This window comes from Megalobrama amblycephala, linkage group LG5, assembly GCF_018812025.1.
Source record: "Megalobrama amblycephala isolate DHTTF-2021 linkage group LG5, ASM1881202v1, whole genome shotgun sequence".
NCBI lineage: Eukaryota > Metazoa > Chordata > Actinopteri > Cypriniformes > Xenocyprididae > Megalobrama > Megalobrama amblycephala.
This window is the reverse complement of record NC_063048.1, coordinates 1,078,792-1,100,080: the sequence shown is the minus strand read 5'-3', so window position 1 is coordinate 1,100,080 and position 21,289 is coordinate 1,078,792. Positions and strand designations below refer to the sequence as shown.

Sequence of the window (21,289 nt, the reverse complement as noted above, 5' to 3'; positions counted from 1 at the left end):
TCCCTCGGTAGCTGTTAACCCGGGGCGTTTTATGGGCAGTCAGTTCCAGACTGGCTCTCGCCCCAAGCTCTGAACGAACCCCGTTTCACTTGCATCCATGAAACTGAGCTCCAAAACAAATCAAGCCCACTTCTCGAACAACAAATGCAATATATTCATGCTAAAGCTGCATTTTTGCTTGAACCCATCATGACGGGAGAGCGAGGAGCACAGAGGAGTGTGAGAGCATGTCAAGAGTTAATTGAGTTCCTCCTCCGTTTGCTGTTCCTTTATCAGCCCATCAGCTGAGGCCCTCTGACCGACCTGATACTGTGTGTGTGTGTGTGTGTGTGTGTGTGTGTGTGTGTCGTGAACCCAGTGACTCTACAAGACAGAAATATGAAAGGGTCTCTGCATTAGAAGAATGCATATGGCTTTTAGATTTCCTGTCAAGTTTCATAAAGAAATCTTCTACATATACATTACTGTTCAAATGATTGGGATCAGAAAGTCTATTTTACAGAAAGTGTATTTTATTGTAAAAATTGTGAAATATTATTACAATTTAAAATATCTGTTTTCTATGTGAATATATAGTAAAGTGTAATTTATTCCTGTGATCAAAGCTGAATTTTCAGCATCATTACTCCAGTCTTCAGTGTCACATGATCCTTCAGAAATCATTCTGATATGATGATTTGATGCTCAAGAAACATTTATGATTATTATCAATGTTGAGAAAAGATGTGCAGCTTCAGATTTCTGTGAAAATGGATTTTTTCAGGATTCTTTGATTGATAGAAAGTTCTAAAGAACAGCATTTATTTGAAATAGAATCTTTTGTAACATTCTAAATGTTTGTAATGTCACTTTTGATCAATTTAATGCATCCTTGCTGAATAAAAGTATTAATTTATTTTAATAAAAAAGTACAGACCCCAGATTTCGAAAGGTAATGAAAGAAAGTTATAGATATACACTGAAAAAACAATTATAGAAACAATTGTCACTCAACAAAACCGCAAGTAAGACACTGAATTAAATGTGAAATTTTAGAGAAACTACTTGTCTTGTAAAACTAGTCCAATAATCTTTATTTACAACTTTCAAAGCCTTTTTACAGTGAAAAACACATATTATTGGAGTATGTTTTACAAGAAATACTCTTTCAGTGTTTGTACCTTTAAATTTCACGTTAACTTCAACGTGTTATTTTTGAGATTTACTAGTAAAAATGGTTTCCTACATTTTTTTCAAGTAAACCCAAAGTCTTTCAGTGTAGGTCTGAGCAACATGAGTTTATGGTTAAATCCACATGTACTTATAGATATTGTTTGGATGTTCAAAGAGGTGTCTTGCAGAAGTCTTTTCTATATTGTGACGTAGTGAAACGCTTCAGGAACAAGAACAAATGAAGGGCGGGGCTTGATTTTGATTGGATTGGAATTGATTGGATGGTTGTGGTTTGCTATTGGTGGATCTCATGTGAGTGACAGGTTGCCCCGCCCTCATCATCAGAGAAGAGAAGATGCAAGAGGGAGGAGAAGATATTCTGATTCAAGATTATGAGGAACATGAATTATGATGTGCACCGATAAATCATTTAGAATAAACACTGCAATATTCCATAAAAAATAATAAAAACGATCCGTTTTGATTTGATAGTGACTCTAATATTCAGATCCATTATTGTTGGGCAGTCTGGGTAGGTTTTCATGTGCCGTGAAGGGGAAGTATCTCGCTCTCGGGTCTATTACAGCACTTTGTTAAGAGTTCAGAGCAAAGCTCAAGCTTTCTGGAGAGCCGCGGCGCGAGATCTTCAGGCTAACTCGTGTCCAGCGCTGTGGCGGGAGTGCAATTATATTACAGCGGCTGAAATTCTGTTAGTATGACCGGCTGGAATCAGATTAGGCCCAAACTGAACATGATGCTTGGTGGGCGACGCTCAGCATGAATTTAAATGGGTTCACGGTGAACAAAAGCAGACGTGAGCGGGATCATCCCGAGGAATGAAAGGGTCCTGGACAGGAACGGCAGCGGGCCGAGGACAGAAACTCGGCTGAGAGATACTGATGTGAACGTGGAGGAATGGGAAGCATTACACTGCCTACATTTTGAAATGATAAAATTAAATTATATTTCTCACCGGTTCAAATTCAGAATGGAACAGAAATCAAATGATTTCCTGGCGTTCGTGGTTCATATTCATCAGCGTTATTAATCTGCTTCACAACAAGAGGAATTTGGCTTTATCAGAGTTGAATGTGACGAGAGAAACAGAAATAAATACAAAGTAATACAAAGGCTATTATTTTCATCTTCTTTCGTTGCACACAATAAACATGAGTCGTCCGATTCACCTGAGAATGACTCTTATCAGCTGATTCTTTTAATGAATCAGTCAAGAACTCTCATGAATCAGAACTCGGTTTAAATTCATCTAATGACTCACTGAATCATTGGGAATGAACCTATAATAACAAATGTAAAATGCTAAAAAAAGAAATGTAACGGGTCACATTAGATATCATTAGTTAACTACATCAGTTAACATGAACTGACAATGAACAATAATTCTACAGCATTTATTAATCTTAATGTCAGTATTTACTAATACATTATTAGTACGGTGTTCAGGTCATTTTGACACGAAGAAGAGTTTCTTTTTCCTGAAAATGTTATTTAATGTTATTGCATTTGACTGAAACTTTGTGACTTTGTTCACACAAGGTATAACTGTGTGGTTTTTCACCTTATCACACTTGTGGTGTTCCCAGTTCCCAGTTTTTGAGTGAAAAAAAGTGTTTTTTGTCAATAATTTTGTCAATTTTACAAAAAATATGAAAAAAATATGCATTGTTTATCACACTAGTGTGCTTTAATGTTTAAGCATGTTAATGTTTTGAAATGTTTTTATTTTGGTTTTTATTTATTCCAAAATGGCACAAAGTCACGCTTGTGATGTTCACGGTCAAAAATGACCGGCTTAGAAAAATTGCTTATAAATCACTTGTTACGCTTTTTTATCACCAAATATTGGATACAGTCTTTTTGTCAACTTGTTTTCTTTAAATTTGGACAGGTTTTGTATTTATTTTTGAAACTGATTGATCATGGGCCTCGTTGATCTGAGCTTATATTGGTCAAAAATGACCGGCCATTGAAAATGAATGGGGGAGTCGAAAATCAGAGAAACAATCAGTGTTCAGGAGCGTGTTCATCATGTTCATGTTCACATATGTACATGTGGATGAGCAAAAATTGGACCTCTGCATGTGTTGATACATGCATACTCGTGCATCAGTGCACACACACACACACACACACACACACACACACACACACACACACACACACACACACACACACACATTCATGTACACAAACAAACTATTTTGAGTATTACAGGCTTTCTTTTTTGCACAGAGATGAACTTTATCCTCAAATCAGTGAGGCTCAGATCAATGAGGCCTACAATCAATCAGTTTCAAAAATGAATACAAAACCTGTCCTAATTTAAAGAAAACAAGTTGACTAAAAGATTGAATTCTATATTTGGTAATAAAAAACAAGTGATTTATAATCTATTTTTCTCCAGGCCGGTCATTTTTGACCGTGAACATCACAAGTGTGATATTGTGCCATTTTGTAATAAATAAAAACAAAATAAAAACATTTCAAAACAAATTTCATATTTAAACATTAAAGCACACTATAGTGTGATAAATGGTGCAATTATTTTTTTTTTTCATATTTTGCGCAAAATTGACAAAATTATCCACAAAAAATACTTTTTTCACTCAAAAACTGAGGTACATAAGCTCAGATAAATAAGGCCTACGATCGATCCGTTCCAAAAATAAACACAAAACCAGTCCTAATTGAAAGAAATCAAGCTGACAAATAGATTGAATCCAATATTTGTTGATAAGGTAATATAACGAGAGATTTATAAGCAATTTTTGCAGGCCGGTCATTTTTGACCAGGAACACGTGATAGGGTTTTCAACACAGCACAAGGGTTAACATTAGTTAATGCACTGTGAACTAACATGTATATTTTTGTTAACTAACATTAACATTAAATATAGCTGCAAGCAGCCTTTAAAGGGCCAAGCACAAAGAAGCAAGCAAAATCATTAGTAAAATGTAGCATTTTATTTCATATACTTTATTTTCATATACCCATAAATAAGTGTCAAATTTGGTGAAAATATCTCATTTTGTTTAGGAGTTATATACGAAAATAACCCATGCACGACTTTGATTGCATTTTTTGCCGCTTACTATCAATCGACCTACCTTTATGAATTTCCTACGGTGGTTTCGTCTCGATCAGACTAACGGTTTCAAAGATATTTGCAAATGTTGTTTTAACGCTAAATCACCACGTCACACAAACCATAAGGCGAATTCTAGCATGTTATGTATCGTTGGACTCAGCAAGGTTCAGGAATCTAAGGAGATGACTCCCGTGAAAATAAGCCAACCACATCAAAAGTTATGAGCATATGAGTATTTGTGTTCACCACTAGGTGGCGCCGTCTCGAAACTTCTCTGTCTCCTTCAGGGCATCGTGCTGATGACCCATACCAAGTTTCGTAATGATACGCTAATGCTTTTTTTCTACAAAATGCAAAATGGCCGATGCCCAAAATGGCTGATATGGTAAAATTGGATATTATTCAACTCTGCATGCTGCCCTGAATCTAACAAGACCAAGTTTTTGGCCAAACTGTTTGAAAGTTATAAGCAAAAATATTATTAGTAAACATAGTAATTGTAAAATAGAAAATTAGCTTTCTCCGGACCAGTAGGTGGCGCTGTGCCGAAACACAGCATGTAGCCTCAGGTCATGCTTGTGATGACCTGCACCAAGTTTGGTCAGAATACAGATATGTCATACAGATATTTGGCATGCTCTTCTTCGAATTTGTTTGCACGTTATTCGAGAATGGTTGGTTTGTCAAAAAGCTTTGGTAACTTTTAGCCAGCATAGTCTGAAGATGATGATCTGATTTTCATTCAGATTGGAGCAACTGTCTAGGAGGAATGCGAAAAAGTAGGTTTTTTGGCATCGAATCGCATTGAGCCAAGGAAAATTGTTTCTAACCCTTATGGTTCAAAAGTTATTAGCGTAAACATAAATGAAACTTTGGACAAGTGGTGGCGCTAGAGAGTTTGATCTAGAGACACCAAATTTGCTGTAGTTAATGTTGGGACTGTCCTCTATCAGTGTGCCAAAATTCATAACTTTCCCAGAAGCGGTTCTGTGGGCTGCCATTGACTCCCTATGCAGAAGAAGAATAATAATGCCTAATAAATATATATGGCTCATTGTTAGTCTATAATAGTTAATGCATTAACTTAATGGAACCTTATTGAAAAGGATTTTTTTTTTTTTTAATAATAATTTTAAAAAAGTTGTTTCTTTAGTAAAGGTGTTTTGATGTCTTTCTTAAATGTACTAAAGCATTGTTAATGAAATCTTTAACTCAATTCAGTCATTCATGTTTATGAACAGCCACATTTAGTGAAACTAAAGTAAGGCTCACAGAACAGGAGCGTATATGAATCTGATGCTCTATGAGGCTGCTGGAGAGATTGAGCTGAGCACATGTTTTATATATGAACAGAGAGCCATTCAGACATTTATGCAATTATGCTAAGTGTCACCTTCACCGTGACCTTTGACCCAGGGTTAAGCTCCCCTTGAAGTTTCGAAATAAAGCCTAAATGGAATTGCCCTGTATGCCACTGTTTCTAATATATGGCTGTTAATAAATAAAATGAATGTGCAGAAAGGTGCATATGCATTTATCTTTATTCAGAAGCTCGAAACAAACTGCTTTCACTCTGAATTAAACACAATAACAGTCTCTCGATTCTCTCATGCCAGGCCGTCTCTGTGAAGATGAAATTTGTTCTTAAGTGATTAAAAAAAAACAAATCTTATAATGTACGGCCTATAGAGGATTCATCTGTTCTGCTCTGCATGCATTTTATCTCACGTTTATTAACATCGATGTTGTTCAAGACTGCAAACCACAGTCTAAAAGTTATTAACGCACTTGAACATTTACTAGACATAAATCATTTTTGGTAACACTTTAGTTTAGGGTCCAATTCTCACTATTAACTAGTTGTTTATTATCATGCATATTACTAGGATATTTGCTGTTTATTAGTACTTATAAAGCACATATTAATGCCTTATTCTACATGACCATATTCTACATCCCTTAAAGGGTTAGTTCACCCAAAAATGAAAGCAATGTCATTAATTCCTCACCCTCATGCCGTTCCACACCCGTAAGACCTTCGTTCATCTTCAGAACACAAATTAAGATATTTTTGATGAAATCCGATGCATAGCCAGCAATGACATTTCCTCTCTCAAGATCCATTAATGTACTAAAAACATATTTAAATCAGTTCATGTGAGTACAGTGGCTCAATATTAATATTATAAAGCGTCGAGAATATTTTTGGTGCGCCAAAAAAAACAAAATAGGTCTTACGGGTGTAGAACAACATGAAGGTTAGTAATAAATGACATTATTTTGATTTTTGGGTGAATTAACCCTTTAATCCCACCCAATACCTAAACTTAACAACTACCTTACTAACTATTAATAAGCAGTAATTAGGAGTTTATTGAGGCAAAAGTTGTAGTTAATAGTGAGAATTGGACCCTAATCTAACCATTTATTATATTTTTAATATATTCTATTATAAAGTATGGTAACACTTTACAATAAGGTCCCATAGTTAACATTAGTTAATGCATTCATTAATATTATCTAACAACATTTGTTACAGTATGTATTAATCTCTATTTATGTTCATTGTAAGTTCATGTTAGCTGTGGTTCATTAAATAATACTAACAGATTCAACTTATGTATTGGTAAATATTGAAATTAACATGAACGTAGATTAATAAATGCTTTAGAAGTGTTTTGCATTGTTATTTCATGTTAACTAATATAATTAACTTGTGTTGACAAATATAAACACTGTAAAACAGTTGACACATATATGAATATATATATATATATATATATATATATATATATATATATATATATATATATATATATAGTGACTAAAGCACATATCATGTTTTGTTTTAATGCAATGAATATTTCACTTTCTTTCAATCACGTGGAGTTGTGGAGGGGGAAAGTATCGTAGATGAACAGCTGGTGGTTCATTGTCTTCTGAGAGCGTTTTCTTTAGTGAGTCTGAACTGAATAACATCGATCAGATTGTCATTCTTACACTTCGACTGCAGTTCTTCCAGCGTTATTTACTCACCAAAGGCCTGTAGCTCTCGGCGAGTGTTAGTTTGGGATTTCTCCATGATATCCAGCTAATCTTTCTGCAGTGTCCAGGACACAACCGTCACAGACTCTCTCTGACAGAGGCCTTTTTTCCACAAGGTCAGTGTTTTAACAAGGAGCTATTTTTTATTATTTATTTTAGCCGTTAACCTCTCTGTGATGTTCCAGAGGTGGCGGCACCTGCCGCAGCGTTGAATATACATGACACAAGAGGCTGCGATGAGATTTCATTTGACACGCTGACCCCATCTCCATGGGCACGGGAAACCAGGGCGAGAAAATAAGGTTGACCTTCGACCCCTGACCTTGAACCCAGCATCACCCGCACTTACAATTAAATCAGTCAGAGAAGCAGGCTGTCTGAAGGAAGTCTGCGCTTCACTGACACCGCTGACTGCTGTTCGTATTTCTCTTCTGATTTCCGTTTCATTATATTATTTACTTGTGTTCTGTGGTGATTTTTGTTCTTTAAATGGAGGACTTTACACTTTATTTAAAACTAAAAGCATTAAAAAGCATTTTTGTTACTTTAAATAAAATATATAAAAATACTTTTTTTTTTCCAGCTAACTAAATTTAAACTCTAATTTTACTTAAACTAAAACTGAAATAAAAAATAATAAAAAAACTTTAAAATGGAAAATATAAATAAATTCAAATATTTTTAATAAACTATAATAGTATCTCAATGATACTAGACGTAATAAATACTGATTATTTCACATACATAAATAAAAAAAATCAGAGTATTCAGTTCTGCGTGTGGATTATACTTATTTCAAGCTAAATAAAACATTTATTATTAAGAATTTATTTAAATTATAGGTGATTATAAGATGTTCTGTAATGGTTGTCAATACTTTAAAATTAGAATGAGAACAAAATATAAAAGTAAAGAAATATGTATTTCTATTTTCTGTTTATATTACATTGATACTATGTTATATTTTAAAATAGAAATAATAATTCAAACTATTAATAAACTCTCAATGATATAAAATCAGAGATGAAGCCTGACGACATGATTTGTATGGGATCAAGGGAAGCTCTGGCCGCCATACCTAAAACAGCTGTGTGTGACCCCGTCGTGACCCCTGTAACGCTCATTATTTATAGGCTGGGTGACATAAATAACGCTCTGTCTGTTTCACATGTTTTAGACGGTGCTGTCTGTAACAGCGAAGCATTCAAAAGACTTCCTGCAGAACACTTCACTTTAAGCCTTTATATATGATGCATTATAGAAGTATTTTTAATGCATTAATTATGCCTTGTATGATCTCATGAATAACTGTAAACACAGTTATAATACATTATAGTACTATTATAATCTATCCATTGTTACACCTTTAGAAATAGTGCATTAAAACACATGACATACAACCAATTTCAGATGCAACAAGGAATCTGCTAATGCATTTTAAGTTTGGTTACAAATATTTATGAAAATATATAATGCATTACAACATCTACATAAAGGCTTCAAGTGATGCTGAACTTTCTTCTGATTGCTGTGGCCTGAAATATATTATTCTGCAGCTATTCTCCAATATTGTTGTGCCGTTGTGCCGTTGATTTGATTTGTTACAGCAATCCTAACATCTATAAACATGAAGAGAAATATAAATGTCAGTGGTATTTGTCTTGATATGAGATGAAATTCATTTTGAATCTGGTCCTTAATATTTATTTTTTAAGGACCATATTCAAAGTTTTGGGTTAGGGTTTTTTCATAAGCTTGCACAATGATTCATATTTTAATTGCAATCACAATTTCTTGATGAATTAGACAATCATCTGCAGTACTGGCCCACTGGTTATTTATCCTGCAAATATTGTTTTATTTTGGCATTTCCATTACCTTGGATTAGTAACATGTCTATATATGCTTGGGGTTGCCAGATATCAAGCGTTTAAATCCCCCAATCAAAGCTTTTCTCTGGAAATTATGCATAACTACAAGTAACTAACCTTAAACCAAACCATAACCCTAATTGTAACTCTATAGTAAGTACATGTAGTTAATTAATAGTACTCAGTACTTATTTGAGTAATTACAATGCAACTACGGTACTGTAAAACAAAGTGCAACCCATTATTTTACAGTCCTGTTCAGCATGTACATAATACATACTTATTATAGTAATTATAATAACTGGGTAATAACAAGGGACTAACCCTAAAACTAACCTTAACCAATGCAGTTACCTTATATTACCCAGTACTTGTCTTCGGTAAGAATACTGTAAGAGCATGCAAGTGCACATACTGTAAAATAAAGTGTATACTAAATATTGAATAGCATATTTTGAAATTATTGGAATGAATATTAGAAATGTAACTTTATCTTTGAGAGAAGCTTTTTGAGGTTGTACCAGTTTCTTAAGGTGGAGAGTAAAACTTATTTTCTACTCCAATTAATTTTTGAAATATGATCATTTACACAGTTGCTGTAATAACTTGTTTTCATGACAAATTTATTTGAACATATTAAATAATTAAGACATTACTAACAGGTAAAGTGAATATATAAGATAATATAGTGCATATATTTAGTGAAATGCTCCTCTAGAGTTAATTTCTCTAGTGAACTATCATGCTGTGGACACTGAATGACTGACCTGAGGTGAATGTCATGCTACGTGAGATATTATTCTCCAACTGATTTATTGATGTCTTTACACGGTTGAAGCATTGATTGAGAGATTACACGTAAACATGTCTATGCATAGATCGTCTTTTCTTCTTTTGCGCTTTTTCCTGTTGTGGTGGTTATCAAACTGCGTTGTGTATATATATGTTGACATTCTCTTGATTCGTGCTCATGTGAAAGTGCAATAATTGCAATAATGTAGTAAGAAATTTCTAAAATGACAACAATAATGATTAAAGGGCATTCACACAATAAATAACTTTAAAGTCCCCCTATGGTGAAAATCAGGTTTTTAATGTTGTTTATATGTCTATGTGGTGTTTTTAATATGCTTTAAGACAAATTCATAAGTCAACACCATTGCTTAGTATTTTCTCTTTAAAACTGCAGTGATCTAAAGACAGTCTCAAACCCGCGGTCAGAAATCGCTAGTGTTTCTGACGTCACAAACACACTGTAACCAATCATGTCAACGTGAGGGCGGGCTTTAGCATATCATTAACTATATCCGCTCTGAAGCAGGAGAGTCTCAAGAGAAGGTTATCCCAGTATGTTTTTCTGTTGATATGAAAAATCGTGTAGATTTAGCAATATGGCGGGTATATGATGTATATTACGAAGTTAAAGTGTTTGTAAGGATGCTGATTGTTAGAAGGCAGATGTCTGACTCGCGAATGGGAACATGGTTTGTGTAACATTAGCAACACATTATTAGCTCTTTGATAACGTAGTCAAGCAAAAGGCTAATCATATTAATTATCGTTATGTGTCTGATGCTGTAATAATACGATACCATTGTGCAGCGTTTACCTCAGTAAGTTGACCGAGTGGATCTCTGAGCAGGTGTGAGCGAGTGGAGGCGGGGCTAATTTGCATATTCAATGATCCCCGTATGCTAAATGTGGCAAGGGTGTAGAGTTACATTCAAGCTATTTTAAGGCATGAAGAATTTTTTTTCACAGGAAAAAAACGTTTAAATATGTCATTTTGGTAATTTGGTAAAATCATTGACTACAGGGGGACTTTAAAGATAAAAAGAACAGTATTAGAGTCCACACCAACGCACAAAATCATTCTGTTTATTATAAGCGTGCTGCAGCTTTAAATGCTCCATGGATTCTGATTGGCTGTCAATGTTTTTATAGTTCATCAGCTGGAAAAAAAGTGATTCATTCCTCTGTATCGTTATAGTTGTGTTGTGGCCTTCACTATTCTCATAGAATGAGAGAGTCATTATAGTTATCGCCCTTCGACAAAATTACCCCATTTTAACCATCGTTCAGTCCTATTCCTATAAATGCACTGCATGAATTAAGACTGTATTAATTACAGAATTATAGAAATTGCACCTGATTGTTGAACTGTTGATCTGGCACCACGTCGGCCGTCCTTCACCTCACGTCTCTGTCTGTCTTCCAGGCTGCTGAACAGGATGGCCGCTGAGGAGCGGCACATGACGTCCAGCTGTGGCTCCTACATCAAGACAGAGCCCTCCAGTCCGTCCTCTCTGGTGGACACCGCCAGCCACCCCAGTCCCGGTGCGCATTCGGACGCCAGCGGCGGCTACGCCAGCGCCATCAACAGCCACTCCAACGGCCTGGACTCTCCGCCCATGTTCACGGCGGGCGGGCCTCTGGGCGCGGCGGGGAGCGCCTGCCGCAAACGCTACGAGGACTGCTCCAGCACGCTACTGGACGACCCCGGCTCCATCAAATGCGAGTACATGCTCAACTCCATCCCCAAGCGCCTGTGCCTGGTGTGCGGAGACATCGCGTCGGGGTATCACTACGGCGTGGCCTCCTGTGAAGCCTGCAAGGCCTTTTTCAAGAGAACAATACAAGGTATTCCTTCTCCATGTGTTCTTTGTTGGCGGTCTGGAATAATTATGATTTCTGTAATTCTGCTCCCCGAGACTGCATTTATTTGATCTGAGACTTCAACACAGTACTCAAGTCATATTTGTATACTGCAGTGGGCTCAAAACACCTCTCGTATTTTCATATGAAGCAAAGCAAATATGTCACTTATTCTGAGAATGAGAAACGGTGGCCAACTGTCGATAAAAAGACATTGTGCGTATTGACATATCGTCATGACTTGGACGTGGTAATGTATGGTGTGGCGCCAGCGCTGACGTTCTAGTAATCAATCCATCTGATCGCCTATACGAGGTTTACAGTTACAGAGACATATGATCAGATGACCACACTGACCAGAAGGGAGCAGATGAAATAGCCGTCTCTTCTCACTACGGCACAGAATGGACGAAGCGTTTCACATGGCCAGATTTTGACTAATGGTGTAAGTTCTGGTCCATATTGTGCTTTATTTTGGACAAGAGCTGACCTGTTATACATGAAGAGACCATTTGACTTTCAGGCTCGTTCACACCAAGATCTATAACTATAAAGATAGCGTTATTAGCGTCCACACCAGCGGACGATATCGTTCTGTTTATTTTAAGTGTGCGCTGTAGTTTTGTCGTCTGCCTCTTTAAATGGATAGTTCACCCAAAAAATGAAATTTTACTCACCCTCAAGCCATCCTAGGCATATGTGACTATCTTCTTTCAGACAAACACGATCAGAGATGTATTTGAAAATATCCTGTCTCCTCCAAGCTTTATGATGGGGAGTGCGTTTTGATCCATACGGCTCCAGGTGGTTAATAAAGGCCTTCTGAAGCAAAGCGATGGGCTTTTGTAAGTAAAATATCCATATTTAAAACTTTATGAACTAAAATAACTAGCTTCCGCCAGACGACCGTATGCATACTGCACAAGTCGACTTAAAATAAGTAAGCTCTGACGTGATGTATGACGCAGGATGTAGGAGTATCGTAAGCTTAGACGTCTCTCACGGTTCAAACAAATAGAGCTGTGCAACAAACTCAAGCTCCTCTTCTCTTATATCGAAATCCTCTGACATTTCTCTTTAAAATTTCTCGTTTTAGACTTCTAATTCTAATGCTCTATCCTCAGCGCTTCTGTGTTCGTCATTGCGTCATGCATCTGGTCAGGGGTTACTGTTTTGGCGCAAATTGATGCGTACAGCTATCTTTCGGTAAATATGGATTTTTTTCTTACAAAAACCCATATCTTCACTTCAGAAGGCCTTTATTAACCCCCCAGAGCCGTATTGATTATATTTATGATGTATGGAGCATTTTTTGGGGGGGCTTCAAAACACGCCCCCCATTCACTACCATTATAAAGCTTGGAAAAGCTAGGATATTTTTAAATATATCTCAGAGATTGTGTTCATCTGAAAGAAGGATGGCTTGAGAGTAAGTAAATCATGGGTTAATTTTCAGTTTTGGGTGAACTATCCCTTTAAAACATGATGGATTCTGATTGGCTGTCAATGTTTTTATAATTAATCAGCTGGAAAAAAAAATGTTGTGAAATATATCTTTATCGTTATCATTATAGTTATTGTGCTTTGTGTGAACGGGCCTTTAGGCTTGATTTGGTTTTTTAGAAAAAATACAAGACCAGTGTGGGGAAAAGAAAATCAGACAGTAGCATGGTGGTTTCTGCAAACGCTTGTATAAAAACACGTAAAATGTAGCAGAAATGTGCAAATTTCCCTGAATTTCGGTCGCTCCAAAGCAAGATTATTATAGTTTACTAAAACACAAGCCTTAAAAATATATATATATAAACAAATAAATAAATAAAAATGCTAACAGAAATAAAATAAACATTTTAAACATTTATAATTTTAATTTAATTTAAAATAAATAAAACTAAAACAAAAAAATAATAAAAACTATATAGATTTCAAGGTGCCATCGAATGAAAAATTGAATTTATCTTGGCATAGTTAAATAACAAGAGTTCAGTACATGGAAATGACATACAGTGAGTCTCAAACTCCATTGTTTCCTCCTTCTTATATAAATCCCATTTGTTTAAAAGACCTCCGAAGAACAGGCGAATCTCAACATAACACAGACTGTTACGTAACAGTCGGGATCATTAATATGTACGCCCCCAATATTTGCATATGCCAGCCCATGTTCAAGGCATTAGACAAGGGCAGCCAGTATTAACGTCTGGATCATAAGCAAGAACAATAGCGAAAAATGGCAGATGGAGCAATAATAACTGACATGATCCATGATATCATGATATTTTTAGTGATATTTGTAAATTGTCTTTCGTTAGCATGTTGCTAATGTACTGTTCAATGTGGTTAAAGTTACCATCGTTTCTTACTGTATTCACGGAGACAAGAGCCGTCGCTATTTTCATTTTTAAACACTTGCAGTCTGTATAATTCATAAACAACTTCATTCTTTATAAATCTCTCCAACAGTGTGTAATGTTAGCTTTAGCCACGGAGCACCATCAAACTCATTTAGAATCAAATGTAAACGTCCAAATAAATACTATACTCACAGGAATCGATGTATGCATGCAGTATGCATGACGAACATTTTGTAAAGATCCATTTGAGGGTTATATTAGCTGTGTGAACTGTGTTTATGCTGGTTAAGGCAGTCGAGAGCTCGGGGGGCAGGGAGTGCGCGATTTAAAGGGGACGCAGCCTGAATCGGTGCATATATAATTATGGCTCAAAATAGGCAGTTAAAAAAATTCATTAAAAAAAAAAATCTATGGGTATTTTGAGCTGAAACTTCACAGACACATTCAGGGGACACCTTAGACTTATATTACATCTTGTGAAAACTGGTTCTAGGGCACCATTAAAAAAAATAAAATACTAAAACATCAACTAAAATGAAAATGGAAAATATAAAAGTAAAAACTAATTCACAATATTTATAAAAGAAACTATAATAATATCTGAATGATGCTAAACTGCTCCAAAATGGATGGATAAATAGATGAACGGTTCACAGATAGATAGATAGATAGATAGATAGATAGATAGATAGAGTATTCAATATTCATCGGCTTTTGGATTTACTAGTTAAAACGAAACTCTTGATAAAATATTGTGTTACTTTTGGCAATCAATTTTAACTGCTTTGAAGTGGAAAAAACACATATTTCATTCAAAGCAGAGAGCGGATAGAGAAGTTATTTGTGTGAATAAATATGGTGCTCTCTGTGGAGGACTGTGACACTCTAATGCAGAGGTTTCTGTCGTGCGTCGTGATGTTCAGGGTCACAACAGACGAGCAGCAGCGCACTGTCATATCGGACTGACACACAGTGTGTTCTGAACCAGATACTGATCACATGGACTTCAGTGTGTGTGTGTGTGTGTGTGTGTCAGAGAGATACAGTGAGAGAGAGAGAGATGCTGAGCAACACCAGTCACGCTGCTCTGATATTATAAACCTTTAGCATTTTATTACATAAAAACCCACATTTCCCAATGCTCACATTCATAAAAACGTCCTCCTTCAGCTCGTGTCTTTCTGCTGTGAAATCTGCACTGATTTTATCAAGTAAACGTGAGAATAATTTTAATATTGTTAGTAATATTTCAACTGGACTGAAGCAGCTTCGGTTTACTTGATTATCCAGACATCATTTTATAGAAAAATCATGAATATGATCATCATCTCTTGCTGAAGGTTTATTTGTTCATCTCTCAGTCATCATTGTATTGCATTGCATTATATGTTTTAAAACTACAGAGTTTTGATCATAAAACCAAGCATTTAAATATCATCTTATATATTTATATGCATGTTATGTAAGTATCTGCTATAGTGTTAGGCTTTACGGGTTAAAATCAAGTATTTATTAATCTTCAGCATGAATTATGACAGCCTCCTCTGAATCTCCACAGAGATCAGTGACACAAACACAACATCAAAATCCCCAAACTTTCACAGCCGTCAGGTGTTTAAACACTCGCGGTGTGCGTTGACATTGGCCGCATTGTATCGGCTTTAAACAGTCTATGTACCTTTGTGAAGGCAAATAATCACAACTCGTCCAAAACGCTTCTATTTGCGCTCACCGTCTCCACTGTTGACGAAACACGAGCGGCGTGCCTCAAGTCACATATTTAGAGTCTGGCCTTAAAAACACAGACAGACGCACAAAAGCGCTCGCGACGAGACACTCGAACGAACGAGCAGAATTAAGAGGAGGAGAGTTACACGAAAGAAAGAAAGCGCCCCCCCCCCTCCTCACTTTGTATTGTCAGATGGCAATTTCCCCCCTCTGTCGTTCTGTTCTTCCTCTTGGAGCGCTGCCTGTAATGGAGCTAATCTAGAGCCGTTTGTCCGAGCCACAGGAGTTTTGTCAATAACAATCAGCGTTCAGCAGGAGTAATTAAGGCCGAGCCTTTTCATTAGGCCGGGGGGAGGGGCTTGTCTCCGGGGACGACCGGCGCAATTAGAAACGCAGGCACGCGTCGCCGGGTAATTTCAGCCGCGGACGGGAAGGAGGGGAAGAAACGGAGGACTTTCTTTAGATTGAAGAGGGACTCGTTTTTGTCTTGTGCAAGAGCCGGACGACTAATGGCATAATAAGCAGACGAAAGGCTCTGGAAGAACGAGGGAGGATTTAAGGCAGGAAGAGACAAGGGCAGGTTGAGATAACAAGAGGAGGAAGAATAGGGCAGATGATGAGCTTTTGACAGAAGACAAGAAAAGAGGCATAAGAGATGTGGATTAGATGTGATTAAGTAAGTAAATAACAGGGTTTCCATCCCGGCTCTTAATGCAAGAACAACTGCTGAACATGTCAGACCCAAAAGGAAAAGTTCAGACAAACTGCATAAATAAAGGTGGTAACACTTTACCATAAACCAGCTATCTGAGAATAACATTTATTAAGTGTTTTAAAAACATTTTTTCTTGGTTATGTGAACGTTAAGGGAACATTCCATTTTATTGTTTTGCAAACATTATGTGAACATTACTTTGGAATGTTCTCTGAACGTTCCGAAACAACAATTAGTCAAATTTAAAAAAACGTTAGAAGAACATCCAACTAAATATTTCAGGAAAAAATGAATAAATAATGTTTTGAGAGCATTATTAAAGATCATATAACTTTGAATGAACGTTCTATTAACGTTACAGGAATAACGTTTGTTCATAACATTGACAGAACATTGTGAGAACGTTCCCTGTTAGCTGGGAAGGTGTCTATTAGTTAACATTAGTTAACTACAGTATATTAACTAACAATAAAAATACTTCTAAAGCATTGATTAATCTCAGTTAATGTCAATTAATTTATTAATACGTTAATAAAATCACAAGTTGTTTCTGGTAACATTATTTAACAATAAACTCCAACCAATACAGCCATATAGGTCATTTGTCACTTTCCTGAAATACGACCCAGAGGAGCGTTTGCTAAAGTTGCGCCCCTATCGACAACAGGACACTTTCATTTTAATGCATTGTTCCCTTTTATCTGCGTCATATTTCGGGTTTCGCATAGCTCAATTAGCAGAGCATTGCAATAACAATATGCAGTCATGTGATCATGCGATCGTGGGTTCGATCCCAGGGAACGCATGTGCTCATAAAGTGTAAATGCACTATAAATCACTAAGGGTAGGTTTAGGGGTGGGTGTAGTCGTTAATAAAAATTACTTTTGCTAAATGGAAATAGGAGAAATGGAGTAAAAAGTCCACACATTGCATTTAATTGAACACGCATTTTGATTGGTAATGCAGTCATACGTCATTTCATGATAACAGACGTAACACGACACTGTCATTATTTTTACGCCAGCTAGAGGGCGCATGACTTTAAAAAGTAAATATAGGTCGTAATAAGGTGCTTTTGGAGGAGGACAGTCTCTTATTTAATGGACCTGAGCTGATATGAACAGTTGTATTTTTGATGAATAATTACTTAAACAAATGCATGGCTTATTGTTAGTTAAATGGGATCTATAATGCCCCTTTCACAAGATGTAATATCAGTCTCTGGTGTCTCCAGAATGTGTCTGTGAAGTTTCAGCTCAAAAAAAATAACAAATCATTTATTATCACTTGTCAAATTTGCCTCTATTTGGGTGTGAGCAAAAACACGCCGTTTTTGTGTGTGTCCCTTTAAATGCAAATGAGCTGCTGCTCCCGCCCCCTTTCCAGAAGAGGGCGGAGCTTTAATATTAAGTTAATTGTCAGTAACGGTGTTCAGCCTTACATCGCTGGGTTTGTCCATTTTCAACCCAACTTGGCTTGTTTTTAACCCAGCATTTTTTAGAGTGTTTAAATCAGTGTCTATCTAAAGATAAAAATGGATTTGTATACTTTCTGTACAAGTAAGAGACTAACAAGATCACACTCTAAAAAATGCTGAGTTAAAAACAACCCAAGTTGGGTTGAAAATGGACAAACAAAGCGATTGGGTTAAATGTTTGATCAACCTGCTGGGTAGTTTTATTGAACTCAACTATTGTTTAAAAATGACTGTATTTCTTGCTTAAAATGAACCCAAAATATGTTGGAAATTAAAAATCAGACACATAATTACTAGAGGAAACAATAATAATCAAAAGGTGAACATTTATTAATTAGAAATTTAATAAATGTTGATTGTTTTAATTATTATTCATTAAACTTATTAATAAATGTTCATTTATTAAACATGTTAATAAATGTTAATTTCCAACATATTTTAGGTTCATTTTAAGCAAGAAATACAGTCATTTTTAAACAATAGTTGAGTTAAATAAAACTACCCAGCAGGTTGATCAAACATTTAACCCAATCGCTTTGTTTGTCCATTTTCAACCCAACTTGGGTTGTTTTTAACCCAACATTTGCAGGTTGTTTAGTTTCACTAAAAGCGTTCAGTCAACATTCAATTTTGCTTTGTTTATTTCGACCCTCCACCAATCACATGCTGATATTTCCCTCAGTCCGGTCTGAATTAACGTCATCTCCGCTCACCGTCCGTTCATGACCGCTGTGACCCACCCGACACCTCCCTGAGCCTCTTCCTGAGCCCGTTCTCAACACAGGTGTAAAGTTGTATGGGAGCTCCTTCTCTTTCTTCTATGAAGTAATGGAGCCTGACAGGAAGCCTGTAAAAGTCAGCTTAGATTTTGATGAGGAAGACCTTCCATTTTACTGTAATTTACTTACTTGACCCGAGTCTCTCCCCAAACCATGGCCTGGCACCGCTCCTGAAAAACCATCAAAGAAATTACAGCAGATAAATGTTGAAAAGGTCTTCTCCAATCCCAAGACTTTTTATTTTAAAAACACAACTTTTATAGGACTTCTGAGCAGATCCATTCTGAAACTGAAGCGATTGCCTGCTCGTCTTCCATATTGCATCATTTCTAAGTGCCGCCTCTTGATTACAAATAAACGGCTTCTGGAACAAGAACAAATGTAGGGCGGGGCTTGGTTTTGTCCGTAAGGGAATTGATTGGATGGTTGTGGTTTGCTATTGGTGGATCTCATGTGAGTGACAGGTTGCCCCGCCCTCATCATCAGAGAAGAGAAGATGCAAGAGTGAGGAGAAGATATTCTGATTCAAGATTACGAGTAAAGGATTAGTTCACTTCAGAATTCAAATTTCCTGATAATTTACTCTCCTCCATGTCATCCAAGATGTTCATGTCTTTCTTTCTTCAGTGGAAAAGAAATGAAGGTTTTTGAGGAAAACATTCCAGGATTTTTCTCCATATAGTGGACTTCACTGGGGTTCAACGGGTTGAAGGTCCAAATGTCAGTTTCAGTGCAGCTTCAAAGAGCTCTACATGATCCCAGACGAGGAATAAGAATCTTATCTAGAGAAACCATCGGACATTTTCTAAATAAAAATGAAAATTATATACTTTTTAACCACAAATGCTCATCTTGCACTGCTCTGTGATGCGCCACGCATGACGTAATCATGTTGGAAAGGTCATGTGTGACGTAGGTGGAAGTACCGCGGTAGAGCGAAAAACTCCATCTCATTTTCTCCTCCAACTTCAAAATCGAAATTGACATTTGGACCTTCAACCCGTTGAACCCCATTGAAGTCCACTATATGGAGAAAAATCCTGGAATATTTTCATCAAAAACCTTCATTTCTTTTCGACAGAAGAAAGAAAGACATGAACATCTTGGATGACATGGAGTTGAGTAAATTATTAGTTCACTTCAGAATTAAAATTTCCTAATCCTTTAAGCATAAGGTCTGGTCCTCAATGCAGATTATTCAAACTGGTCCAGACAGGAAGAGGTCAGAATCATCCGCGATCTGGACCAGACCTGATGCCGAGAGCCGAAGGTGTGTCTACGTGAGAGTAGCAGCGTATTTCAGAGGGAACAGGAGCCATCAGTCTCCCGATGGAACGGTGGCTCGACTCTTCCACGCACAGAGTGCCAATCAGACAGCCGGGATACGCTTACCAACACTGCAATTCAAGACGTATCCTGCCGTAATGATCCCACAGGGACGCATCCCAGAATAGGAAGTTTCAGCCTTTCCTTCTCCAGAAAATATGATAGGATAAATGAGCAATGAGTCTCTGCTCATTCTAGCTGTGGGAAAACCAATTCATGAGTCGGAATGTGGAATCGCACAGGAAATGTGTTTGATTAGGGCTGTTTAGTTGCTCGTGACAACAAATGGGAAAACAGGAAGAGGCGGAATCAGACTTTATCACATTAATTTTCACACCTTTATTTACCCCAAACCCAAAGAGATCTGCTACATTTGCATACTGATTTGTATAACCCAGATAAAAGGGTGAATTTCTAATTATTTAATACATCTTGGGACCCTCCGCTTGATCTGTGCAATAATGTTAACATAATTGCATAAGTTGGGAATGGGGGATGGAAGCGTTTGTGGAATATTTCAGAAAGCAGAAGAGGGCTGATGATCTACATGCTGTGTATATGAGGTTACTGACCTGTTCATTTATATCTTTACAGTACTGCATCAACATTATCTCTACTAATCCACTGCAATAAATAAAGGCATAAATAATGAATTAAATAGGTAAGATTTGTTCCTGAGAAACTTTTAAAAAGAAAGCTTTACAGCAGTGATGCTGATAGATAAAAAATAGTTCAACTAAAATGATAGATAGATAGATAGATAGATAGATAGATAGATAGATAGATAGATAGATAGATAGATAGATAGATAGATAGATAGATAGATTATTTATACTGAGAATTTTATAACATGCCTCTCTATGATATGGGAGTTTTATCTTATACTTCAAATAAAATGCTACTATTTTCACATTTTCACTACTGTCCAGTGACAATTTGGAAAGTAAATGCGATGGAAGCCTACTGTTTTAGTAATGAGCCCAACTTTAATTACGCAGAATGGGGCCATTCACACTGAACACGCTTTGCCATCCCATTGCGCTACTTTTCCATTGTTTTTCAATGTGAACACGAGC

The 21,289-nt window shown here is 36.5% G+C and overlaps 1 protein-coding gene across 2 annotated transcripts in view; it reads left to right on the top strand.

Annotated features, from left to right (window-relative positions):
- The window catches only part of esrrb (estrogen-related receptor beta), an 86,143-nt gene that overhangs the window by 18,050 nt on the left and 46,804 nt on the right, over positions 1-21,289 (top strand). For both annotated transcript variants that reach the window (XM_048190340.1, XM_048190339.1), the window contains exon 2: positions 11,397-11,818. In XM_048190340.1, the coding sequence (XP_048046297.1) occupies positions 11,410-11,818 (409 nt within the window). In that variant the 5' untranslated portion in view covers positions 11,397-11,409. The remainder of the gene's footprint in view (positions 1-11,396; positions 11,819-21,289) is intronic.